The 25858-nt window shown below is 38.4% G+C and overlaps 16 protein-coding genes across 16 annotated transcripts; 10 read left to right on the top strand and 6 right to left on the bottom strand.

Moving 5' to 3' along the window:
• Window positions 1-531: 531 nt before the first annotated feature.
• Window positions 532-1290, bottom strand: EFM5 (protein-lysine N-methyltransferase; the record flags this gene model as incomplete). The annotated part of the gene is made up of 1 exon (XM_071050915.1): window positions 532-1290. The coding sequence occupies one exon, from the start codon at window positions 1288-1290 to the stop codon at window positions 532-534; it is 759 nt and encodes a 252-aa protein (XP_070908127.1).
• A 729-nt stretch (window positions 1291-2019) lies between these two features.
• On the bottom strand, window positions 2020-3064 carry EFB1 (translation elongation factor 1 subunit beta; the record flags this gene model as incomplete). Its single annotated transcript, XM_071050914.1, has 2 exons — window positions 2020-2566; window positions 2985-3064. 2 exons carry the CDS (start codon window positions 3062-3064, stop codon window positions 2020-2022), a joined length of 627 nt encoding a protein of 208 aa, XP_070908126.1.
• Window positions 3065-3531: 467 nt separating this feature from the next.
• Window positions 3532-4833, top strand: SFH1 (Sfh1p; the record flags this gene model as incomplete). The annotated part of the gene is made up of 1 exon (XM_071050913.1): window positions 3532-4833. One exon carries the CDS (start codon window positions 3532-3534, stop codon window positions 4831-4833), a length of 1302 nt encoding a protein of 433 aa, XP_070908125.1.
• A 460-nt stretch (window positions 4834-5293) lies between these two features.
• Window positions 5294-5809, top strand: NKP2 (Nkp2p; the record flags this gene model as incomplete). The annotated part of the gene is made up of 1 exon (XM_071050912.1): window positions 5294-5809. One exon carries the CDS (start codon window positions 5294-5296, stop codon window positions 5807-5809), a length of 516 nt encoding a protein of 171 aa, XP_070908124.1.
• Window positions 5810-5931: 122 nt separating this feature from the next.
• SWC4 (Swc4p) lies at window positions 5932-7461 on the bottom strand (the record flags this gene model as incomplete). The annotated part of the gene is made up of 1 exon (XM_071050911.1): window positions 5932-7461. The coding sequence occupies one exon, from the start codon at window positions 7459-7461 to the stop codon at window positions 5932-5934; it is 1530 nt and encodes a 509-aa protein (XP_070908123.1).
• Window positions 7462-7847: 386 nt separating this feature from the next.
• On the top strand, window positions 7848-10109 carry CUL3 (cullin CUL3; the record flags this gene model as incomplete). The annotated part of the gene is made up of 1 exon (XM_071050910.1): window positions 7848-10109. One exon carries the CDS (start codon window positions 7848-7850, stop codon window positions 10107-10109), a length of 2262 nt encoding a protein of 753 aa, XP_070908122.1.
• A 457-nt stretch (window positions 10110-10566) lies between these two features.
• Window positions 10567-12066, top strand: PEX31 (peroxisome biogenesis protein; the record flags this gene model as incomplete). Its single annotated transcript, XM_071050909.1, has 1 exon — window positions 10567-12066. The coding sequence occupies one exon, from the start codon at window positions 10567-10569 to the stop codon at window positions 12064-12066; it is 1500 nt and encodes a 499-aa protein (XP_070908121.1).
• Window positions 12067-12274: 208 nt separating this feature from the next.
• Window positions 12275-13456, bottom strand: TFG2 (transcription factor IIF subunit TFG2; the record flags this gene model as incomplete). Its single annotated transcript, XM_071050908.1, has 1 exon — window positions 12275-13456. One exon carries the CDS (start codon window positions 13454-13456, stop codon window positions 12275-12277), a length of 1182 nt encoding a protein of 393 aa, XP_070908120.1.
• A 310-nt stretch (window positions 13457-13766) lies between these two features.
• Window positions 13767-14324, top strand: PRP18 (mRNA splicing protein PRP18; the record flags this gene model as incomplete). The annotated part of the gene is made up of 1 exon (XM_071050907.1): window positions 13767-14324. The coding sequence occupies one exon, from the start codon at window positions 13767-13769 to the stop codon at window positions 14322-14324; it is 558 nt and encodes a 185-aa protein (XP_070908119.1).
• Window positions 14325-15008: 684 nt separating this feature from the next.
• On the top strand, window positions 15009-15968 carry ECT1 (ethanolamine-phosphate cytidylyltransferase; the record flags this gene model as incomplete). The annotated part of the gene is made up of 1 exon (XM_071050906.1): window positions 15009-15968. The coding sequence occupies one exon, from the start codon at window positions 15009-15011 to the stop codon at window positions 15966-15968; it is 960 nt and encodes a 319-aa protein (XP_070908118.1).
• Window positions 15969-16110: 142 nt separating this feature from the next.
• On the bottom strand, window positions 16111-16371 carry STF2 (ATPase-stabilizing factor family protein; the record flags this gene model as incomplete). Its single annotated transcript, XM_071050905.1, has 1 exon — window positions 16111-16371. One exon carries the CDS (start codon window positions 16369-16371, stop codon window positions 16111-16113), a length of 261 nt encoding a protein of 86 aa, XP_070908117.1.
• Window positions 16372-17194: 823 nt separating this feature from the next.
• Window positions 17195-18352, top strand: MCY1 (putative cysteine synthase; the record flags this gene model as incomplete). Its single annotated transcript, XM_071050904.1, has 1 exon — window positions 17195-18352. The coding sequence occupies one exon, from the start codon at window positions 17195-17197 to the stop codon at window positions 18350-18352; it is 1158 nt and encodes a 385-aa protein (XP_070908116.1).
• Window positions 18353-18575: 223 nt separating this feature from the next.
• SNU71 (Snu71p) lies at window positions 18576-20159 on the top strand (the record flags this gene model as incomplete). The annotated part of the gene is made up of 1 exon (XM_071050903.1): window positions 18576-20159. The coding sequence occupies one exon, from the start codon at window positions 18576-18578 to the stop codon at window positions 20157-20159; it is 1584 nt and encodes a 527-aa protein (XP_070908115.1).
• Window positions 20160-20569: 410 nt separating this feature from the next.
• MSB2 (Msb2p) lies at window positions 20570-23422 on the top strand (the record flags this gene model as incomplete). Its single annotated transcript, XM_071050902.1, has 1 exon — window positions 20570-23422. One exon carries the CDS (start codon window positions 20570-20572, stop codon window positions 23420-23422), a length of 2853 nt encoding a protein of 950 aa, XP_070908114.1.
• A 311-nt stretch (window positions 23423-23733) lies between these two features.
• EAT1 (putative hydrolase) lies at window positions 23734-24774 on the bottom strand (the record flags this gene model as incomplete). The annotated part of the gene is made up of 1 exon (XM_071050901.1): window positions 23734-24774. One exon carries the CDS (start codon window positions 24772-24774, stop codon window positions 23734-23736), a length of 1041 nt encoding a protein of 346 aa, XP_070908113.1.
• A 228-nt stretch (window positions 24775-25002) lies between these two features.
• RNJ42_00730 (uncharacterized protein) lies at window positions 25003-25584 on the top strand (the record flags this gene model as incomplete). The annotated part of the gene is made up of 1 exon (XM_071050900.1): window positions 25003-25584. The coding sequence occupies one exon, from the start codon at window positions 25003-25005 to the stop codon at window positions 25582-25584; it is 582 nt and encodes a 193-aa protein (XP_070908112.1).
• Between the last annotated feature and the right edge of the window lie 274 nt (window positions 25585-25858).

The following is a 25858-nucleotide window of genomic DNA, read 5'->3' as shown; positions in this document are numbered from 1 at the left end:
ATCTACTTCCCCTTCTTCACATAGGATAGGATCACACTAAGTGAGTTCACTACTAAGGGGTATGGGGCACCTTCTCCACATGATGTAAACGCTACAGGAGTGAGTCTTCTGATCTTAACCGCGCTCGTAGTTAACCTTAATTATTCGCCAATGGCTAAATGTGCACTATTTGATGTTGTAATATTTTACTACTGAATCCTCGTAGGATCTACTGTGGTATGCACAGGGTACTAGATCTGGTGGGAGGTCTATTCGTCGGTGTCTTTTGTTTTGCTGTTAGAGCTGGGCTCAGTAAGTTGCTCAAGAATTGGGAATACGGTTACCACTGATGATCCCCCGCCCTAATTGTCATATTGAGGCTCTGCACGCTATTCACCCATATTACTCCAGTAGAGGAATACCCATGTTTCGCTGGTAACGTCGCATTTATGGGATTTGTGTCAGGACTAGAAGCTAGTAACTACAGATTGACAAATATTGCGTGATAAATAAATAATGCACAATAATATAAATTTTACATAACTATTTTGTTTAATTTGCAAATTTCCATCCTGACCATTCAAAATCTGAGTAACATCTGAATTCATTACTTAGACCATTTGCGTGCTCTGGATAAAAATCGGTTATATGAGAATCTGGATAAGCATTTTTGATTACTGAAGCCATTCTTTCACCTGTACAACTGATAAAACGGTGCTTAAAGGCACCAGATTTTGTCTTTGATTTATCATTTGGAGCCAATAGAAATTTCGCCGTTGTTGCAGTCTTTGTTTGACAATCTTCATTTAGAAATGGTGGGTCAATCAATATTCTATCGACTCTATGTCTCAATCTCTGGGTGAATTCCAGTGGTTTGTTGTAATCGTAGAAGAAGAAATGGTCCTTACCTGCAAGTAATTCAAATCTGGTGTCATATTCAAACAGATAAATGTGTTTAGTTGGGATTTCTGATTCATCTTTTTTCTGGATAGCGGCGAATACTGAAGGCGCACTAACAATTGCTATAATTGTATCCTCATCTGCACCTTCTAACAAAGCGTCAGCTAGTTTATCCGCAGTCTCGTCATTATACCAGAACTGTGAAAGTTGCCAGTCTTCTTTGAAGAGGTTCATACCTTCTTGTTTCTTTTTCTTTTGATATTCAGCATCTGTTTCTTCATAGAGTTTCCGGAATTCTTCTTGACGTTTTTGTTCTTCTTGAGCGAATTCTTGAAGAGCTAATAGTGCGTTAGCAGACAGCGATCTAATTTTAATCTCTTTTAAGTGAATGACATACCCTACTTGTCCCATAACAATTATTTCTTTTCTTGATATTACATGATATGTTATGCCAGAAATAAGTAAAAAACGAAGAGTGGGAAAGTAAGGTAGAGAGCTTTCATTTAGTAAGTGTTATTACGTTAGTATAAGTGTTTCTAGCATTTCATATTTTAACCACTTTATTCAAACAAGACTTTTCAAGTCTGAGAGTGAGGAAGAAATGTTATTAAACATACAGTTCAACGTCAGAGTCAGAATCAACCATAATTCTTTCAAGTTAAGTATTAGAGTTATTTTAATTTAATTGCAATGCTTTCAGTGATTGTATACAAAGTAGAAAGGACAATTGTTTTAATATACTATTTACTATTTTTGAACTACTATTTAAATATGAAAAAAAAAAATTTTTTTTCGCTATAGTGTGTAAATGGGCGATGAGTTACTGAAAAAAAAAAAAAAAAAATAAGCCTTAATAGGTAAAGGAGACAATTATGCAGATCAGAAGTAGCCCGGTGGTTGGGAAATGCAATTTTATTTGCCAGATGACGTATTAATATCAAATGACGTATATTATAATAAATGTAAAGAAAGAAAACATTGGATTACTGGTGTAGTTTGCTTTCTTTCTTGGTTTTAGATTCATTTTTTATTTATCAATATATCATTAAAATTGAACAGGAGGGGGGGTTATAAAGGATTTATTACTTAAATGTGTTTTATTTTACTTAAACTTATGAACATACATGCTGAAAAGTAAGCTTACAACTTTTGCATAGCAGCGATATCGGTAGATTGGACGTGGTCTTCGTCGTCTTCGATAGCTTGTTGCAAGTCGTCCAAGGAGACCTTGGCGTCTTCAACAACACAGTTGACTTGCAACTTCTTGATACCGAAACCAATTGGGATCAATTGGTGGGCACCCCAACTCAAACCGTCCATTTCGATGGCCTTAACGTTGGCGGTCATTTGCTCCAAATCGGTTTCGTCATCCCATGGCTTAACATCTAGAGTGACAATAGACTTAGCAGCTGGCTTTGGACCCTTAGCAGCCTTTCTCTTTTCGTATTCAGCCAATCTTTCAGCCTTCAACTTTTCAGCAGCCTCATCGACCTCGTCGTCGTCAGAGCCGAACAAGTCAACTTCATCGTCGTCTTCTTCTTCAGCGGCGGCAGAAGCACCAGAAGCAGCTGGGAAAGAGTCGAATTCTTCGACCTTAGCAGCCAAGTGGTTGAACCATCTAGAGAAGTTTGGGTAAGCGGTTCTGAAAGCCTTGAAAGCAGCAACATCAGCTTGAGTAGCAGAAGTACTATAAACATAGGGTTAAAATAATTGGTGCAAAAAAAATTTTTCTTTTTTTTCCAATTAATTAGTTTAATGTTAGTAAAATTGTTTCAATAATTTATTATTTTTTGCTTAATTATAACCTTTTTTGTAAAACCTATTCCCAATTGGGTAGAAATTTTTAATTAAAGAAAAAAATGAAATATCTTTAACTTTTATTATTATAATCAGATCTCGTGAAATCAATCACATCTCTTTTGTCACTCATACCGGGGGTCTTACTTCCCGTCATAAACACGGACCAAAGAATAGGTTCATCATTTAGTTAAAATATTTCATAATATCTTCAAATTAATTTCTTTATCTTATGGGAACCGATATTTTTTTGCTTTTTTATTATTAAAAAAGAATGGTTAATTAATAGAAATTAAAAGTTATCATACCCTTCAACGTAAGACTTTTCAGCCAAAACGGTGTTCAATTCCTTGACAGTGTCAATCTTGGAGAAATCAGTGAAAGCCATTGTGTTATTATATATATGTGGATTGAGTATCACTGAACTTTCCAAAAACAAAAATAAAGAAGATGTAGATAAGAAAATTGAATAATACAACAATGAAATAAGCAAATTATCTTGTAAGAACTCTCTCTTTTTAAAATCCATTTGTATTTATATACTTTCAACATCGATTCTTCGCAGCTGAAAAAAAAAATTTTCACCAAAAAAAAAAATTTTCATCAAAATCATTGTGGACGTGTGTCTCGTGATTTAGTGTGTGGTGATCATATATTGTTTGTGAGATATAGGTCATAAAAGTGCTCTCTCTGGCATAGGTTACACCTTTAGTGATTATATTGCCATGTAGATATTGGCTGTTCAGGTATAGCAAGGTTTATTGTGTTTACTGAGACATTACTGCGGATAGTAGCGGGGGTGAAAAGAACTGTTTTCAACACATAGAAAAGTAGCAGTTATATACAAACAAGAACATGTCAAGTCATAGGGCGGTTCCGCAAGGATACTTGACAAATTTACAGTTTAGGATAAGGAATGATGGGTTAACTGTTTTGAGTACTGCGCAGCCCTCTCGTGGGCATAAGCGTGGGAATAGGAACGTCAACTATGCCGAGTTTGATAATGATCTACTTGAGGATTTCTCTAACTTCCCTACATTTGATATTGATAGTGATGAAAATGATGATCGTGAGGGATCCTCCAACACTATGGAGGTAGATGATGTTGCTAACCAAGCGGATGGTGATTCGGGTAGGGCTGACAGTGTGGATGTGCCCTCAGTTACTGGTGCAGGTTCTGGCATGACGAGCAATACCTCAGCGTCCAACAATAATACGATAAATAATAATACAGCCACAGGAGGTGGCTCGACAACTGTGGGACAAGATGGTGGTAAGAATAGTGGTAGGTCAGCTACTAACGCGGAATTAGAGAAAACATATAAGAATGGGCTGCCTGATATTTATGATCAAAAGGACTCACTGAATGTCCTGAGGTATCAGAGAGTTAGGGAGAGTTTCCAGCATGGAAAAATAGCCGTACCGTATAGATTACATGTTCCAGCTGAGATGTCGGCTGAACAACACGAGTCAATTCTGATACCAATATCCCTAAACTTGGAACACGGTAACAATACGATACAGGACAGCTTCATGTGGAATGTAAATGACAATTCTATTACTGTTGAGGACTTTGTAACTACATATTGTCATGATTTAGGAATATATGGAAACACTTCTTTCTACAATCAGATTGTTTCTGCAATCAATGACCAAGTACGAGAATTCGAGAACATTGCTGCCATGGTAGTGCCAGAACTAGAAGTAATAGTTAACCTCACTTGTAATATTCAAGGAAGATTTTATGAAGACTTTTTCCAGTGGAATCTGAATGATAAAAGCCTGACACCAGAAAAATTTGCACATATAGTGGTTCAAGACCTAGGATTGTCTAGGCAGTTCATTCCAGGAATAGCGCATTCACTTCATGAATACTTGTTAAAAATGAAAAAGGAATGGGCTGAAGGCAATCTAACACAGGACCATGTACCAAATGAGGCAGCTTTCGGGTACCTAACAGGTATTAGATTGAATATTGATGACCTAGGGGCAAACTGGTGTCCTAGAGTTCAACTCCTGACACAGGAAGAAATTCAAAAGAGAGAGATAGAAAAGGAGAGAAATCTAAGAAGGCTGAAGAGAGAGTCTGAAAGAATGGGAGGTGTTAGAAGAGGTCGTCGTCGGTTGGATGACTTGGAACTAACGATGAGAATATAACTTACTAAATATTTTCGAATTTTAACCCTATAACATTCCTTATATGGGTATAAGATATGCTCTGCCCTTCTTCATTTAGCATTCGGTTGGATAGATAGGTATGAAAACAATTTATCATTTAAAAACTATATAAAGTCTCTGAATAGCTTAGTCTATGTTGTAATTAATAGATTCATACATTGGGCATTATTGGTAATACAACGTCAAGTTGATAAGCTACGTTGGAACCATAACTCATATGATAATATAAATGCTTGGTAAAATCTATATAACTCTATCAAGAGCTTTCAAATAATGTAAAAATAAAATAGTTATGTATTTTTTATATTTAGGCACGAGAAATTGCATATTATAATAATCAATTTTAGAGACGCGGCCCTCACACGTACAATAACTCAAAACAAATGATAACTGTACTTATAACAATAAAAACAATATTGAAAGTAACACCCCATAATCAATGTCCTCCAGTGATTTGATCCTATCTTATATTGCTGATACCAGTTTCAGCCATCTAATAACCAAGGAAGAATTTGAAGCAACACTCCGAAATGCAAATATCAATCCTGTACCAACTGATCAGTTAATTGATCTATGGTATAAAGCATATCTACGAGCTGAAGAAAGAAAGATAGCGGAGGACAAAGAAAAACTCCAGGTTTTCTTAACTACTTTACGTAAGACAGAGTTAAAAGATTTAGAGAAGGAACAAATACTCGAATCCTTTAATGTAGAAGAAATCATCTCAGCTCTATATAAATTGGATGAATTCTTCAACGAAAAGTTGGAAATGAGAAATAAGGAAATTGAAACTCGAACAGAACAAATAAATGACTTCAATAATCTATTAAACAAATCAACCAATGGTAATGAAGATTCCATACTTTACTCAATTACAAACTCTCTTCAGTTAATTGAAAAATATAGGAAGATGGCCAAAGAAAAAATGGATCTTCAACAAGAAAATCCTATGTGATCTCTTTTATTAATAATATATATATGCTGGTAATATCAATATCATTACATACTTTACGTCATTTGTTGAAAATAATGATTTTCCTTTATCGTATAGACCACCTTTGACCCAGTTCGTAGTTATTAGTGTGTAATTTGCTTAGCAGCTTCTAATTTATCAAGCTGTTTCTTAATATCCAATAATGTCACAATTTTCTTAACCAAAGAATCATATTCTTGCATTACCTCCAAAGTAGGCATTACAGGTCTAGCGGGAATTTCTAGTTCTTGTAATGTTGAGCTAACCTTATTTTGCAAAGCAGGTTTAAAAGTTGAAACTTTAGTAGAACGTAGAAAAACACCAGGTGTAAGCTTTTCACCATGAGCTACTACACCCAGTGCTTTCCTTTCTTCTTTATTAAAGTTTTGAAGCAGATGCTCAGCATACTCACTTTCACTTTTTCTCTTTAGGGCAGTTTGCATTTCAAGTTTTTGCTTCTTTGTCTTCTTTGGTGATGAAACTGCTGTTGATGAATTAGATACTTCTGATGTTGGAACTGTTGATGATGAAGAAGTGGCAGTAACAGTGGTAGCAGGACCGGACTTTACAACATTGGCTGCTTCCTGAGTCTCTTTTTCTTGTTTCCTTTGTTGCATCTGTTGCATCTGCTGTCTTTGTTGTGCAAAATGGTTTTGTTGTTTCATCCAAGGATTTTCTGGAATATTATTACTATCAATCTTACGTTTTCTGGTCTTATCTGCCAATAATGTGTTATAAAGTTGGGACATACCATTTGAAGTTAGATAATGAGCAACGGATACATCGGATTGAGGTGAGTCAAGTAACCTTAAAAGGTTCTCTCTCTCGATTAAAGTCTTCTTGGCTGCCATCTCAAATTTTCTGGATTCGATAATCAGTGCTTCTTCTTCAGCAATCTCAGCAGCGGATCTTGATAATAATCTTTCTAGATATATCTTCCTTTGTGCCTCCTTTTGAGCAGAGTAATTTAACGTTTGTAACATAGGGTCATCTGGCTTCTTCCACCTAAAATAATTCTTAGTTACTTCATAAAATTTACCTTTTAGTTCTTCCAATGTCCTATTTGTGTCATTGTATTCATATCTGTCATAAATCACAAACCATCTTAGATCATAACTTTTGCATAACTTAAAGAGGTATTCGATTTCTTCGAAATTCCAATCATCCTCTTGTTTTGTTCTATTTTCATTACTAGTAGACTTAGTCTTATCTTCTGAACCATTCTCATCTTTTGGGTCCTTAGCTGGGATAGTCATGAAACTTTGATATTCAGTCTCAGTAAACTCAGGTATGCTTAAATGCACATCATATTTGTGAAACTGAGAATCATGAGGCTCTGACCCTATAAGTTCCTTAGAACCTTTCACCCAGTGCTTCAGGCTAACATATTCATTCGCTTGAAACTCCGCCAAAGTCCATGGTGATGGCTTGACATTGGTAGCTAACTTATCCTTAAACTTATTACTACCTTGTATGACCACTGGAGCAGCATTATCTCCCAGCAGATTGTACAGCTCCCTCTTCATACCAGTCAGTTGCGGCTTATTAGCCTTTGAGGCAGTCGGCGTACCCAAGGTGGGACTGCTCGACTTCTGCTTTATATTCAAAACATCAAATATATCAGACGATGACATTTATTCAAGATAGAGTAACCACTATGCTTTAAGATTTGTTACTTTCTGTGACAATGTTCAATGTAAGAAGGATCTTAATCTATTAAACAGTCTGATTTCGTAGTATTCTAGTCTGGTTAGTATATCAGTTGGTATCATATCAAAAACTTTCTAAGGTTTAAAATTCCAAAGGCTCGGGCTCTAATTTAATGAAAAATAAAAAAAGGCTTATAAGAACTATTAAAGGTATTTGAATCAAACGGGTTATTAACATTGTTTTGATGCAAATTAACACTTACACAAAAGACTGGCTATTTAGTTTTTGTCTATACGGTTGGAATCATACTGATAGATGGGTTACTTTCTTTTAAATATTGTTGAGTTAGAAGTAGAAAAGGACATAGGAAATGATAAACAGACGTGTAGGTATTAGAATACCTGCGAAATTAGGTATTCCCAAGCAGGAATTTGACCAGGCATGGGCAGTTTTAGCTCAGGCTTTGGATCATATCTATGCTGAGGATACTGAGAAACTATCATTTGGTGAGATGTATCGAATAATCTATACCCAAGTACTCAATAGGAATGGCCAGAAATTATATCAGGCTTTCGAGGACTATATTTCACTTAAGCTAGAAAAGTTGAGGGAAGAAGAGCTCGAACCTAAGGTTACTGGCGATCGCTCACATTTGCTGACAAAACTTTGTGAAGTTTGGAAACAGCAGTCAGCTATATTCAAAACTATTAGTGACCTCACTATCTACATGGATAAAGTTTATTCAAAGCCCAATAGAGTGCTAGAGATTCATGAAATGGGGCTACAACTCTTTAAGAAACATATATTAATGAAACTACAAGACCCAATAATTAATGGATTGGTCAGAGATATAAACGAGTCAAGAAAACAAGAAGAAGTTGACGAAACAAAGACATATATGTGGAAAACATTAGTATCTATGATGGAAACTATTGTTGACACCAAGGACACATTCTATCTCAACTACTTTGAACCAAAATTTCTTCATGAAACTGAAATGTTCTACTCCAGTTCTTTTGATCCGTCGTCAAGCACAGCTCTTGAATGTCTAAGCAGAATCAGAGAACTACAAAAATTTGAGAACGAATTAGCTGAAGAATACCTTAATAGTGATACCATTGTTAAAATAAACAACATTCTTGAACAAGTTTTGTACAATAATAAACTAAACCAACATATTCCAGAACTGATCGGTATCTCATTCAAAGAGAACAATATAAATCTTCTACAGCAGATTTATTCCGTCTCATTATCTGATGACTATAGGTATAACATTGTCAGATCAATAAAAGAATATATTTTAAATTACTGTAATGACACAGAACCTAAAGAACAGCCTAAGAAAAGGATACAATTTGCTTCACAATGGACGTCCAGAGTATTGGAAATATATAAAACTTATCATAAATTCCTGAGCGACATTAATTTTGGTAGTATCGTGGTTCCTAATGAAAAAGTTGCTGCTGAAACTGAAACCAAAGCCTATAATAGCTCTGTTATCGTTAACGAGACTTTAACTTCTTATCTTAACCAAAGTGGGAGAAGATCTTCAGAGTTCATCACTATTTACTTGGATGCATGCTTAAAATTATCAGCTGAGAAACAGAACTTTAAACAAGTGAAAAGTGATCTAGAAGCTGCTGTTAAAATATTTAAATTACTTCAGGAGAAGGACATATTTTCTGTATATTATCAGCAGCAACTTTCAAAGAGACTTTTGCAACAAAAATCGTCACTTGACCTAGAAAGGTGGCTGATTACGCAAATTAAAAATGAAATGGGGTCCTTGTTTACTTCGAAGCTTGAAGGTATGCTAAGAGATGTCAGTGCCTCCACAGAGCTCTACAAGACATTCCAGAAGTCCAATAAGGAAAATATATCAGAGTTCATGTTTAAACCTCAAATATTAACACCAACATCATGGCCTTTCCAAAACCCTGACAAGATTGATCCGAACTTTAAACTTCCTGCAGCTCTACAGGAAGTCCAAGATCAATTCCAATCCTTCTATGGAAAGAAATATAATCAAAGAGTGCTGAAGTGGTCTCATCATCTGAGTTCCATTGAGGTTGGGCACCAGTTTGCTAAATCATACCACGAGATTCATTTACCAATATATGCGGCTTCAATCTTCTTTCTATTCAAGGATCACGACAACCTAAGTAGAAACATGATACAAGACATGACCGGTCTGCCGGACAAGGAGCTAGACCGTATCCTTCTTTCAATGACTACCGCCCCCCGGTCCAGAATCCTCTTGAAAAATCCTTCATCCAAGACCATATCAGAAACTGACGTGTTTAGCATCAACGATGAATTCACTGCGCCGGTATTGAAGGTCAAATTGCAAATGATTACAGGTGTAGTCACAGCAGGAAAACCAGAAAGAACTAAATTCATGGATACCGTGGATCGCGAACGGATGGAGGTAATAAACGCTGCCATTGTAAGAGTTATGAAGCGTGAGAGAAGGCTAGCAATCGGAGAACTGCAAGAAGCAATCGCCGTCGAGGTTGCTACCCGTTTTACATTGACTATCGCAGCATTCAAAAACAGCATAGAAACACTTATAGAAAAGGACTACATCCAAAGAGACGTAGACGACCAAGATACCCTACACTACATCACATAATCAAGTAGACAACCTAGACAAACATTCCGATAACTATATACAATTTTTATCAATATATTGGTATTATCTACCATTTCCTTTTTAATTAGTTCCTTAGAAATCCCCGTAGAACCGCAGCAATCCTTGCATTATCCCATCCCAAATTTTTAGTTCTAGAGTAAACTTTGACATTTTAACGGAGAAATAGCAATTATGATGAGTACATGATGGAAAGATCAATTCTATAATTGGGACTCAAGGGTGTATACTTACTACAATAAGGTAACATAGTAACTAGGATTTAATTATTTTTTTTGGATAAGAAAAGGTATAATTTTTTGGATAAAGGGAATACTACCAAATAAACACATCTTATCCTTAATTATTTATCAACTGGAAGGATAACTATCTTAGGAGGAAGACATCAATTCGATCTAATAAAGATAATCTACAATAAGTTAAATATACTTTCATCCAAATGTCGAACAGTAAACCGCTGACTGAAGAGGAGAAGGAGCGGATTGCAACTAATAAAGTCATTAAAAGTGTACTGAAGAAAAGAGGAAAGTGGAAGGCCAATGTATATAATAACTCAGAAGAAGAGGAGGATTATACTATAGTGTCATCACCACTATTAAACTCTACACCTCCAACTGTTTCCAAAGCTCTAGTGAAGTTGTATCCATATCTTATTGTCACGGATAAGTTTTTGAGTGTAGTAACATGGACTAATGATAATATATACTTAAATTTCCTGTGCATTATTGCCTATTTTTGCTTTGTCCTATACTTCCAGTTCTTGATAAAATATTTCGGACATCTCCTACTTGTTGGAATTATATGGTGCTACTCATTACTCGACAATGCAGTCGAAGAAACCATGATGTCTTGTCCATCTTTGGACGATATAGTACATATCATGGTACGGGTCTCTACAAAGGCCGATATAGTGCTGTCACCATTGACTATATTAAATTCCCAGGATATCCAGAGATTGTTATTCACCAGCGCCTTTTTGTCACCACTCTATATTTTATTGACACAGCTACTTCTACGTCCTAGATCATTACTCCTTGTTTCTGGTTTTTATGCATTGACTTATCATTCTAAATGGTCTAAGAGATGTAGACGTACGCTGTGGAAGTTTAGAATTGTCCGATTGTTTATGTTTTATGTCACAGGTTTAGATATGGGTGGGATCAATCAACATTATACTATATTCACATCAGTCAATGACCAGATAAAGAAACTCACAGGTAATAAGAAGGGTACTAACGCAAGTAACGAGCCTATTAGATTTACCTATGTACTATATGAGAATCAACGTCGTTGGATTGGGATTGGTTGGACTGCCAGTATGTTAAGTTACGAAAGGTCTAGTTGGACTGATGAGTTCTTGAACACAGCTCCACCAATTGAAGAGTTTACTCTACCAGAAGGCGATTCGGGACTAGAATGGAAATGGATTGATAAAGAATGGAGACTTGATTTAACAAATGATGGTGCAATCCAATTACCTTCAACTAAAATGAAGACTAGTGCTTCACCAAGTGCTGATGAAGGTTTCATATATTACGACAATACGTGGAAGAAACCTACAACAGAAGACTCTTTCTCTAAATATACACGTAGAAGAAGATGGATAAGAACCGCTGAGCTAATAGGTGGGAGAATAAACAGCCGTTCTAACAGTGTCACGGTAGTTAACGAGTTGAAGGATACTAAATCTACTGGAGTTGGTAAAACAGAAAATCTATCGACTCCTGATAGCATATCTACAACCATGAGAAGAAAGGTAAGTTTTAGTGATGTAAGAAAAATTCGGATAATAAATGAAAATGATGAAGAAGTCGAAGACCTTACCGAGAAGGAGAATATACGAAATAATTCTGTTTCACCTTCTAAGATCAATGATGTATCAGAGATGGACAAAAATAGAGAGAAACTACTAGAGATCTCGAACAAAAAGAATGATTAAATAGAAGTACAATCTAAATCTTCAAATACAAGCATTACACACTAAGAGTGTTTATTAGTCTTGGTTAGCATTGCATTATATATAACTGTTACTCCTCTGTATAAGGAAGTGGAAATAAGAGAAACTATTAATAAATTTTATTTTTTTATATGTATGTCTTTATAGCATTAAGTATCCATTTACCATAAAAAAAAAAAATGTAATATTATTAAACAATGTCTTCCATCTCAATTTCTTCTTCACCTTCATTTTCGTTGGTTTCACCATTAACTTCTCTAACATCATCATTTTGATCTTCACTGGCCAGTTCACCCAAAGTGGCCTTTCTTTCTTCCTCCTTCAGCTTCTTATATTCTGGTCTCAAAGTATACTTGAATGCATAAGGGCCTTTTTTCACCAGTGTTGCAACTTTATCCAAACATTCTTTCAAATGAGCTTCTGGTTGTCTTGTACGTTCCTTCAAACCCTTTAGAGACCAGTAATCATATTCATCAAATAACTTGAATAAGTAATCCAGAATTTCCTTCTTTGGCATACGAATGGACTTGACGTTGTTCTTTGCCTTCTCACGACCGACTTTCAAGAAATTAGAGTTGTCAGATCTCATGGACATACCAGTGTGAGACATGGTAACACCAACGGTCTCGTCCAGCGTAGTAATTCTCTCCTTGTTCGAGTTCTTAACAATGTTTCGCCTTTGCTCGACAATCTTATGGTAGTTAGGGTCATGCATAGACGGCATAACTTGACATTCGTGACACACGGTACCGACAATAGCGGTCTTCTTTGGAATTGTTTTCACGTATGGAATGTACCTGTCTCTACCATCTCTGTCAGTCATAACTCTGTGGTTAAACCTTTTCCTCTGGTTTCTACGCTTCTGTTGCTGTTGTTTCTTCTTTAACTCTTCCTCACGTTCCTGTTTCTTTAAGTAAGCCTGTCTCTGCTTCTCGGGGTCCGCAGCAAGCTCCCTTTCACGTTGCTGGTATTTCTTCAAGTTCTGCTCCGTAAAGACATACTCATTCTCCACAATCTTCTTCGTAAGCTCTAAGTCGTACTCATGTGGAATAGAATCATTGTCATTCTCATCCAGGATCAACTGAATCTTAGAACCATCCTGGTTAATCCTAATCTTCCCGAGCTGCTGCCCGTGTAGATTGTTTCTATCTCTCCACTTCTCTGCAAGGAACATAGGCAGCCTAACTAGCCAAACTTGCCTCTTACTCTTCTCCAAATCCAAATCTAAGGACTCCTCATAAACCTTAGTCTCATTATTCTCAATATCGTTACCATCAAAGACTTCTTCCTCCTGAGACAAGTAATCATCACCGGAATCGTTATCGTTGGCAGCTGCAGCAACTGGTGGTACGGGAGTCGCTCTCTGAGACATGTTTCTAATCTCTATAGGTATTTGCTCAATAGAAAATGTACAGTATCAACTTTCTGTATGTATCTCGCCAGGGTGATTGCTCTTTAAAAAGTTTTCACATCTGCCTTTTCAGAAAGGCCCTCGTTTTTAAAATCCTTTAAGAGAGAGCTCTCGCTTTTGAGAGAAGGTCTCTTAATATTTAAAAAAGAAAGATGGTATATGAGATATCTGCAAGGCCAGAAGGTTAATTATTTAACAAGAGCTGGTTATCTGTTAATGAAATCACCGTGCATTGTATAAAATCAAGGAGATATACTATATAGGAGCCAAGATGTCTAGAGATGAGAGGGTCGCTGTGAAGATAGCCGAAGAGAAAGGGATAAGCGGGCGGATTGATCCGGGGATGATAGGTGATAGCGGCAAGGTTGAGGAGTTGAGTTTGAACATCAACATGTATATACACGAGTTATTGAGCCAGTGGGGGTATGATAGTGCTGTAGCTGCTAAGGGGCCGACAATTGGGAAGGAGGATGAGTTGCTGAAACAGACCAAGATCTGCCTTTACCCGCTGTTGGTAAAACTTCGGAAGGGTACGCTAGCGAGTGACAGTTTGATCTCGCTGTCGACCACACTACATTACCTGCAAGAATACCAGAGAACCGGCGACAAAGCACAGTTGCAGCGGTGCACGGAGTCGTACATGCACCTGAGCATGGGCTCCGTCGCATGGCCCATCGGAGTGAGCCAAGTGGGAATCCACGAGCGTAAGATCAACTACCAACAGCAACAGCAGACGGCTAATATAATGGCAGATGAAGAGACCAGGATGTGGATCACCAGCATAAAGAGAATAATTAGTCACGTGGAAAGTACTAACAAACGACTTTGAATCCGGGTAACTGTATGAAGTTTTGTGTGTTTCTTCTATTTTGTGTGCTAAGATTTCTGTACGGCTGTTTCTGTGACTCACCATAGAGGATTACACAAGAAACATTGCGCTTTCACAGCTGTGTAGTGGGGGTTCTGTGCGGAAGATAAGAAGAGATACGGGCACATTGGTATACTTCTTTCTTCGTTTGGCTCTGTGTTTATTTGTGTCCAAGTTCTAGAAAAGGGTAGAGATTGGATATTTGGTTTGAGGGCTAACGTCTACGTATTAAAAGAAAAAAAAAAGGAATTAACGAAGCGTGCCGTGCTAAGAAGGGAGTAAGGGTTGCACGGCGATTTTTGGATATCTTCTGCGTTGATCATTTGCCTACCAGGAAAGCAAGACAACAACCAAATCTTAGGTGATAGATGACAAAAAACACAACAAAAACAAACTTATAATAATAAAATCCCTAGGCAGAAAACGAAAAAACAAAAAAAAAAAACAACTGAAAAAAGCAATAACATTATAATCATCATCATAATAAAAACAAAAGACCTTTTAGGGAGATATATAAATCGAGAAGAGGAAAATTGAATAATTAGAGCATCGGTACTTGAATTAGAGGGAAAAAACTATAATAAACAATCAAAAAAAAAAAATACAAACTATAATAGAACAAAACACTATAATAAAAGTACAAATATGACAATACCACTTTGGGAAGAGAAAGTTTGGATCGATGGATGTTTTGATTTCACTCATCATGGTCACGCTGGTGTCTTTTGCCAAGCCCGTAGGACTATTAGTCCAGATGTCAAGAGTGGCAACGACATGTTGATCTGCGGTATACATAATGATGAGGATATACGGATTAACAAAGGGTGTCTCCCTGTGATGAAGGAGCGTGAGAGATACGAGCACGCTAGAAGTAACCGTTGGTGCGACGTTGTTGTCGAGGACGCTCCCTACGTGACACAGGCTGATGTCATGAACAAGTACGGTTGTATGTATGTGGTACACGGTGATGATATCACTTTAGATAAAGATGGGAATGACTGTTACCAAGGGATGAAAGATTGCGGTAGATACAAGTGTGTAAAGCGTACCGCCGGTGTGAGTACAAGCGATATAATACAACGTATATTGACTGGTTCTCGTGACCACCATACCAGGCCAGACGAAATAGTGACCCTTGATGAACTAACGCGATACAGTACTGCCCGTGACGGTTACTCCGCAGGATGCCATGTGTACAAAAACACGCTAGAAACCGTGCTGGTAAAAGGCAACACGAAGAAGCGGGAAGTTGTCGTGGTGGATGGCAACTTTGACCTATTCCACATCGGCCACATCTCGAAGATCAAAACCTTGAGAGACAAGTACGGGGACTACGAGTTGCTCGTCAACATAAGAGATGACCACGAGGATATTATGACCTTGAAGGAGAAGGCTCTCAGCATCTTGAGTTGCAAATACATAGACGGTATTATCATAGAGCTTGATGCTGCAAGAGCCCAGAACAGTGGCAGGGACTACACTGTGATAAACATCGATGACGTCTCCGGTGACTTTGACTATTTAACGAAACAAGTGATCATCGATAGGATAACTAGTCAACGTGACGAATACATAATACGTAATAAACGTAAAGGCTTTACATAAAAAAAATAAACATTTTTTATCATTATCATAAACGTGTCATTAAAATAGAAATGCTATATAGAGTTTTAAAAAAAAAGAAATATTTTTATATATATGCACTTTTTTTTGTTTTTGTTTTTGGGGCTTAGTCGCAAGAGAAACTTCACAATTCATGCTTTTGAATGTTGATGAACTTCTTCTCGTTCTGCTGGTTGTTGGACCCACGTCTTTGTTTGTTAAAGACAGGTTGAATCTCACCACTATCTATCAAATCATTGATCTCATCACCTGGCTTACCCCAGTTACCCTTACCGGAACCTTCTCTCTTCACCCCGTTTGGTGAAACACCATAGTTCCCGTTGTGTGTAAAGTAACGTGGGTTAGCCTTAGATTCATGAACAGTCCATTTGTTAGTTCTAGTCATATTTTGTTGTTTGTTATTGTATTTAAGTTTGTTTTGTTTATTGTGTTTGTTATAATTGATTGCTTTATAAATTGTTATATAAGATCTCTCTCTTATCGAACTTTCCAATTGAGTTGCCCTTTATATACCTTTTTTTTTTTAAATAATATCATCTCTTTGGACCACCCCTCATTCCAAATCTCGATTCCTCTGGAAAAACCCCACTTTCTCAGTTTCTAAAACATTTGCCGCCGAGCCTCCTTTTTCCCTCCATTCCCACCTTCTCCCCTTATTTATTCCCTACGCCCTTTTCTACTACAGAATCCGATATCTCACCCCCCTTCACCCCCTTCCCTTTCCCTTTGATATCGATTCCCTTATCTCTCCACAGTAACACCCGTATATACAGCCTCTCCTCTCCTCTTCTCTCCAATCTCTATCTCTATCTCTATCATCTCCCCCCGCCCCTTTTTTTTTATTACTCCCCCCATTGTTTGCACCTACGTTTATGCCGTCTATTCCCTGCACTGTATTCTAAGAACTTGTTATTCCTTACACAGTATTGTTATTCCCTCGCTCCCGCCCCCCCAAAAAAAATTGTTTTTACTATCTTGATGCTCCGTTGATCCGGAAGAGGGGGGGTGTTCTGGAACCTCAATACGTTAAATGTGATGTCACATGGATATACGTACGATTGTATATATCACATGGATGTACGTTGTGAGTGACTGGTTTACTTTATGTATAAAGAGCTGTGTGTGTATATGTGTGTGTGCTTTAGCACACACACACACACACACACACACTGCTATATATATACTATATCGAGAGAGAGAGAAGCTCAATGAAGGATAGACAGTGGATTGGTTGTGGGGTCGCTCTCTGTGGGGCAGTGTATGCGGTTTACCGGGCTTACAGGTGCAATAGAGTGCGGAACGTGTATGATGGTATGGAGGAGCTGATTGGGCACACGCCGATGGTTCGGTTGAAGTCGTTGTGTGACGGAGACAGGAACATTAATGTGTATGCGAAGTTAGAGATGAACAACCCTGGTGGCAGTGCCAAGGACAGGATCGCGTTGAATATTATACGGGTCGCAGAGGAACAAGGCCTGTTGAAGCGTGGTGAGCCCGGGATGGTGTTCGAAGGGACCAGTGGGTCTACCGGTATCTCCTTGGCCATGATCTGCAACTCGCTGGGTTACAAAGCACACATCTCGCTGCCCGATGATACCTCTTTAGAGAAACTGAACCTGCTGAAGAGTCTCGGAGCCATCATCAACCCTGTGAAACCGGCTTCTATCGTCGACCCAGAGCAATACGTGAACGCTGCTAAGAAAGCGTGCGAGGAGTACTTAGCCAGTGGGAAGACCAAATATGCCATATTCTGTGACCAGTTCGAGAACGAACATAACTGGGAGATTCACTACAAGACTACGGGCCCAGAGATTTATAAGCAACTGAACGGTAAAGTGGACTGTTTCATCTCGGGATGTGGCACAGGTGGTACCATCAGCGGTGTTTCTCGCTACTTGAAAGAAAGAATATCACCTTACGTAGTGCTAGCAGACCCTCAGGGATCCGGCTTCTACAACAGAATCAATTACGGTGTCATGTATGATCATGTCGAGAAAGAAGGCACTAGAAGGAGACACCAAGTGGACACCATTGTTGAAGGTATTGGGTTAAACAGACTAACCTTTAACTTCCTAAAGGGTGAGAAATATATAGATGAGTCGATCAGAGTGACAGATAAACAAGCACTACAAATGGCTAAGTATTTGTCCATCAACGACGGGCTGTTTATTGGAAGTAGTACAGCAATCAATGCTGTTGCTGCAGTAGAGCTGATTAACAGAAATGACCCCTCGGTATTGCCGGATAACTCTAACATCGTCATTATTGCTTGTGATAGTGGGTCAAGACATCTAAGTAAGTTTTGGAAAGAAGCATTAGAGGTACCAGATAACGTTACTATCAAGGACATCCTGTCGTCTCATTAAAAAAATCATTTTGTATCTCTTTATAGATTTGTGTTATAGTTTAAAGCATTTTTTTTTTATTCACGAATAATTCCAATATTTTAAAACTCATCGCTCCCAAAACGGAAAAATCTTTAATTTTACCAAAAAAAAATAATTTTGAAATTAGACTAAATTAAAGTAATAGACAAAGTTTGAATAAGATGAAGCAAAAACTGAACAAGAACAAAACAAGTTTTTAACAATGGATGACAAGTTGGTATATGTTTCACCCGAGAGACTCTACCTTAGCCATGTCTCGAAGAGTGACAGTGGGTGGACCAGTATACAACCTAAGGTAGGATACATACCGATTCTCAAGGCGAATCTCGAGAGGTTTAGGACGGAGCAACTAAACAACCTCACTAAGCAGGGTGGTCAGATCGATGTAGCTAAAGAAAGTGCTGGTGTAGAGAATAATAGAGATGGAGGGGCAGGTGGTAGTGCCACACAGAAGATAGAGAGGAAGTATCGTCCCGTAACGCAATTCACACCTTCTACGCTAGAGGACCAATTGTTTATGGTGACCATTGTGTTGAAGGAAGAGATGAATCCTTCGAGGAGTAAAGCTTTGAAAGGTGTAAACCTGGATGAAGCTACTAAGACGAATATCATTGAAGAGTTCTTGAGACGAGCCATTCCTAGTTATGAAGAAGTGGTGGTGAGCTGGACGGTGTCGGAGTTGAGCAAAGGTGAGCACGATGAGACCGTCATATTCGTGCGTTTCTGCCCGGCCAAGACATCTGAGTTCGTTAGTGTTGTTAAACAGTTCTCCAAGGCTAAGAACCTCGAAGTACACTACGACGAGAACACCAAACGGTATATCAATGATCAAGATACCATACAGGTTCAAGATACACAGGTAGACACAAGGAATTATGGCAAGTTAATGGAGGAGTGTGTCGGCGGTGTACAGAAGACAGAGACAATGGTGGAAGAGACGGATTACCAGATAGACTACAACACGCTAATGGACATACCGAGAGAGGCCCTTGACCAATTGAGTAAAGAGATAATAGAGTTCCGGACAAAAGTCATCAGCATCGAAAAGGAGAAACAGGTACGGCAACAGTATGAAGATAACGAGAGGAGACGTAAACATATGGCTCAACTGTTCAACAAGTTACTAAAGACCAAGCACGATGACGATATAGATGAGGAAGAAGAAGATGATGACGTAGCCGATGAGGAAGAGGAAGGACATGATGAAGAGGAATATCGAGAGATGCTCGGGGTCTGGAAGGAACTGGGCCCACGGTTGAAGCGGCTAGGCAGACGGATGGACGGTGCGCGGCGGTATGAGAGCGATTTGGCAGAGCGACACGCAGAGAACCTCCGCAACCTGCAACGCCAGGGACAGGACGGGTACTACGGCCGCAGAGCGAGGGACGCAGAGGAGATCCGGGACGCAGAGGACCGGGAGATGCACCCAGAAGTTGTCGTAGAAGGAGCAGCAGGAACAGGAACAGGAAGAGGAGCAGAGAAGGAGAAGACGAAGGCTGCAGAGAAGGAGAGCATCAAGATCAACTTCAAGAAGGCGATGGCCACGGAGGGGCAGAGTGAGGCCGTGGAGGAGCGGTACGGTGCTCTGCGGGAGCACCGTGTGGTGGAGGAGCTTGTGCGGGAGTATCTGGGCGTTGTGGATGACGAGGTGGTTGCGTTTGTTTATGAAATCCTCGAAGGGGACAGCTGCGACGAGGAGAAGCAGAGGCGGCTGGCCCAAGAGCTGGAAGATCTGTTTGACGAGGAGGCTGCCGAGTTTTCTGCGCGGCTGTTCAGCAAGATGTAGCCCTCCTTTATATATACACTGATAAAAATAACTGGGGTACATAAAGTTAAATATAGAAACTTAGACCGGGCTGTAGTGCTAAAAATACCCATTGAAGGCAAACGCGAAATCGGTGCCAGAGTAAAAAATTCCAGATCGGGTAAGGTGTTTCACAATTGAGATGCAAGAGGAAAAAAAAAGAAATAAAAGATCCGATCACCCAATCCGGTATATAATAAATTGGCGTTTTTGCTACTTTATAAACAAGTTGAATATCTTGATTCTTAATATTATCGACCTGAAAGATCTTCAAAAACTACAAAAGAACATTAGACAAGTATTATAAGAATCCGATAGACTAACTATTGGTAAAAAAAAACAAAAACAGCTAACCTGTACTTTCATTAAAACAGAGACGAAGTAAGAACTAGATGAGGAAGTTAATTCTATCGTTGCTTGTCGCTGTGGCAGCTGCTGATACTATCAATGATGATATAGAGAGTTATAAGCAACAGAGTAATCTATTTGCTAAACTGAATGGGACTAATAGTAATAGTAATAGCAATAGTAATAGCAATAGTAATAGCAATAGTAATAGCAAGAGCAACAGTAATAGCAATAGAGAGAGCAATAGTATCAATCCTAACGAATATACGTCTATAATACCTTCATCTACGCTAGAATCGACGGTTAATGTTAATGAGATAACGTCATATTTAGGTTCTATTGCTTCGGAGTTGTTTGTAACTACTTCTTCGGACGACGAATACAGTAATACATTCCCTGAAACGAGCTCGCAGATAGTGTTCGATGATAACAACAATACTAATACTAATACCGACCCTGCTGTCCATACTTCTACGCCGAGTAGTAGCGCTGAAAACTCTATAATCTATAATTCATGGACAGAATCTACCACACCTCTAGCGTCTGATGCTATATTGACTGATTCCACTGTCTCCAATGCTGAACAAACAGATACCCCTTCATATACCCCAGAAGAGACAACCACTTATCCAGTTGACACCACGTCTTATCCCGTCGATACCACATCTTACCCAGTTGATACCACATCTTATCCAGTTGATACCACATCTTACCCTCCAGAAGATAGCAATACTACTTCTAATTACGTTGAAGTGACCACTAATAATGGTAATACCACTGCTGTTGATAACGTAAGCACAATAGACGATGCAACAGTACCGCTATCTAGTTTTACTTCGACCATAGATTACAACACTCTTCCTACTACAACAGATGACACTACCGAGGTGCCTTTTTCTTCAAAAGTTCCAGCAGAAGAACCTGTGAGCTCTGTCTTCACATCTTCTTATATTGCACCACCAGCAGTCTCGGATACCGTGGCTACTGAAAATTCCAACACTACCGATGTACCAACTGAGTTGCCTACAGATATAATCTCATCGACTCCATACTATACTGCTTCTACCACAGAGCCAGAACATGTTAGCATTCCTTCATCTATTGCCTCTTCTATTTATGTTACGCCACCAACTGACGATACTACAGTGTTGCCTGCTAATGACACGACATCCACTGTTCCTACAGATACCCAGAACTATATTCAATCCAGTGAAATACCCACTCCAATATCGTCAATTAGTGTCAGTAGCCAGATAGAGCAACCAACTGAGGAAGTACATTCTGTTGAAACTTCTCAACAGTTAAACGATACTATAACTTCAGCCCCAGTAGAGCAGCCAGTTGAAATTACGACAACAAGTAGCAGCACACCACACACACCAAGTAGTGTAGTCGATGAAGCTAACAATGCAACAGTTGTACAGTCCGTCTCCGAAGCAACTGTAGCACCAATAACTTCTTCACAAGAACCAATTACGCCTACCTCTGTTCTTGATACTATAAGTCAACAAACTGCAAATGTATCAGAACCTGAAACAATCGCGCCCCCTACTACAACTTCATCCTCAGTAATTAGAGAGCCAGCAACATCCGTTGCTGAACCTATTGCTGACAACAATGGAACAATCTCATCCTCTGTAGTTGAGGTGTCGACCCCTACACCTACTCCAGTACAATCTCAACAATTGACTACCGCTAATCAAACTACCAGCGGTGCGTCATTGATCATACAAACCGACAATACTATCGATACAGCTCCAACTGCCAACAGCACCACTATAACCCCAACTATAACCTCAGCTTCATCAATCGAGACATCTTCTTCTAGTTCTAGATCTGATTCTAATTGGTGGATCCCAACAAACTTGATCACAGAGTCTGCTGAACCTACCAGTACTGCTACTGCTTCCACTGATAACAGTACAAGTTCATCTGACCGTTTACCAAAGGCTATCTATGGGTCTACCTCATCACAGGAACCAGCTGACGGTTACACAGTTATTACTATAGGGTTCAAAAAACCTCTAAACTATCCTTTCGTTGTATCACAGCCAAAATCCTCTGCTCAAATCTTTAACTATCTACCAAACGCTCTAAATTCGGCCTTTTTGGGAGTGTATAACAATATCACTGCTCAGCAACTAATGCCATTACAGATCCAATCTGTTGATTATATCAGTACTGTGGCTTTGGTATACTTTCCATCAGACCAGGTAGCCGCTTTACAGAAGATGATTTTAGATAGTGACAGTCTACTGTACTCAGTAAATAATGCTGGTATTCCTAAGGCTTTGGTTGCCTTGATAGATCAGAGAGTTCCTCTAACCGGTTTGATCGAAACCTCTGTTAGCACATCCAGTTCTTCTAGTGGCAGAAACAAGGGATCTAGTGACAGTGACAGTGATTCCAGCTCTTCCTCTGATAGTCAATCAAGTTATACCAACAATGATTCCGGTTCTCTGGATTATATTCCATCTAGTTCCAAATCCACATCTGCTAGCGGTAACGTTTCTAAAGCTAAAGAAACTATCATACCTGTAGTTATTGGTACTGTCGTTGGTGGAATCACGGTTATTGTAATCCTCTTCATCTTATTCAGATACCAGGCCATTAGAAGAAGAAATGCTATTATCCGTAAGAGAATTGCTGAGAGCAACTTTGACAAGGCCAGTTTGAGTTCCGATGACTCTGTTGATGGCTACTTTAAGGAAAAGAACTATACAGATGATTTAGAATCCTTAACCCCATCAATGAAGATCAACCAGTGGATGAATAAGAGTCACTATGGTGACGCATTAGGTCCAGAATCTCAAACCAAGGATGAGAATGGCAAGAGAATAATAAAAATATCAATGCCTATAGCTTCTCAAAATTCCTTAGGCTGGAATGACATTTAAAATTCATAAACAGAAAAAAGAAATATCAAAACCATATAGATAGAAGCGCCAACAACCGCTCATCTATCTGTAACATTGTAATAATACCCCAGAGAAGATCGAGGTTTTGGTTTATCTCATACTCATTCTCAATTTTATAAGGCCCTTTATATAACCATACGTAATCATAATGGATTTGTGCTATAAGTTTTCTTTGAAATTGACAAAAAAAAATCTTTATTATCCTTAGATCGAGTTTTTTTCACATAAATGGTAGATCGAAAATCTATTTTTAGAAAATTTAATAAATTATTAGAATATATACATGCTATTTAGTGCTGCTTATGCTGTTTTCTTGAAAAGAATTCAATGATTGTATCAAATGATTCCTTAGGGAAGTCCATTAGGATATTGTGCCCACAATTGAATTCTTTTACTTCTGAGTTAGGGAAATGTTCCTTTAACAGAGAATAGTCCCTTTTTATAAACTCTGATTGCAGACCTTTCATAAATAGCGTGGGGACCTCAGATTGATATCTATACATCATTGGGTTTAATTCCTTTCTTTCAGGCCATCTTTTAACTTCTTCAGCTAAATCTGGCATCCAATGTACTGGTGTAGCGTAGTCTATATAATCATCTCTACTAGACAACGATTTATCGTGGTTAGCCTTTACAGATAGAAACCCATTAGCGAAATATAGAGCCAAGTTTTGGCCACTAGTAGAATCATTGACCGGGAGTTCTTTGAACATGGCCAAGACATTATCTTTCCAATTATCAGACCCTCTCTCGATTTTGATTTCACGGTTAGCAATTCTGTTGACAAGATCACAATTTCCAGTGAAATGCTTGTCTAGTTCAGGGATTGTATAAGGCGGAAGATCAATAGATATACATTTTTGCACATTCAATAGCCGCGATAACGTCGCAAGAAGGGCTACACGACCGCCTAAAGAGAAACCCGTAAGATATAGCGGTCTACCAGGTGTTTCGTTGTATATATTGTTGCGCACAAATTGAATTACATCATTGGTAAGCGTCACGTAGTCATATGGAGCAGCCCTAGGAGAATTCCCATGATTCCTAAGGTCTAAACTGTAAATATCAGTCTCAAACTTCTGAACCATCAGTCGGTTAAGCGAATGGTACATAATATGAGACCCAAAAAGACCATGAAGGTTAATGATCGCAGGTTTTTCTTTCCAAGGCGGTGGATGTGCCCTATGTATCCTCGGTTTTACATGATGGAAGGCCAAGGACACTATGTCTCGGACCTCTAATCCCTTCATAGAAGAAGCTGATTTCATTTTAGTTAGAACGTTGTTATAACAGTTGCTAGCAACAGATATGTTAGTATCTTTAGGGTTCATGGTATTGATGTAAGGCCATCACCAAAGTTTTTTTAAGGGTTTAGAGATGAGTGAAAAAAGTGAAAAAAAATTGAAAAATAGGAAGAAGGTCAATATTGAACACATTCACAAGCTCAGCATCTATAAGTTCATTAATATAAAGAAGAACCAATTGTCTATAAAGAAAGTATAGATGCTATTATAATTAATATTTCTTTGAGTAACTAACATTTCGCCACAGTACAAATAATGTCACGGATCAGAAGGTTTAATCGTAAGATACTGGGCTATGATACTGATTTAATGGATGATATCGACCAGGATAGGAATGGGGGTATAGTGATACCGCATGGCCCAATTGACTCTGATGAGCAAGATGAGCTTATAGAGAAGTTTGAGGTCAATTTAATAGTTAAGAACAGATGGTATATCAACACGCTTAGTCTCTCATATCTGATATGTGCTGGAATGTTCTTACTTTTACTCACCAGAAAGAAAAATATATCACCAGCCCCACTAGCCCTTGGGTTGAATTCGATTATATGTTCTTTTTTCTCCCTTAGATACCAGATGGTCAACGATTACAAGATTCTAGATACTCTTAAATTTACTATAGACAATAAGAAGATAGACATACTCAACACAATGCTACTGCTTTTGATACTATGGATTACCGTAAACGACTACCATGGCAAGTTATTACTAGCAATTTTCCTTCAACTCCCTCTTTTATTGTTCATCGTCGTCCTCACAGTAAAATCAATGATAAACGAGGCTGATGAGGAACTAGGAAGACTAAGAAACTTAAAGTACAAGTATAAGGACGCATGAAAAAAACAAAGAAGCAGTATCATGAGATGCTTTGAGATTACGATATAACAGAAATAGGTTTAATTAAAATAATAAAACAAATTTGGTAAATTATATTTACACCCCCCAGAACATAAAAAAAAAGTTGATAGTCGGCAAAAAAATACAATAATCAACGTTTATTTACAACACGGCAACATTATCTACATAATAAATGTAATCATAATATGAATATGATGTCCAATGACAGGGTCCAACGACAGGGTCCAACAAAAAAAAGAAAGAAAGAAATGGT

The sequence above is a fragment of the Nakaseomyces bracarensis genome (assembly GCF_045282275.1).
Source record: "Nakaseomyces bracarensis strain CBM3 chromosome Unknown Scaff4_1, whole genome shotgun sequence".
NCBI classification, from domain to species: domain Eukaryota; kingdom Fungi; phylum Ascomycota; class Saccharomycetes; order Saccharomycetales; family Saccharomycetaceae; genus Nakaseomyces; species Nakaseomyces bracarensis.
The sequence above is the reverse complement of the archived record's forward strand: the minus strand, read 5'-3'. Positions and strand labels throughout refer to the sequence as shown.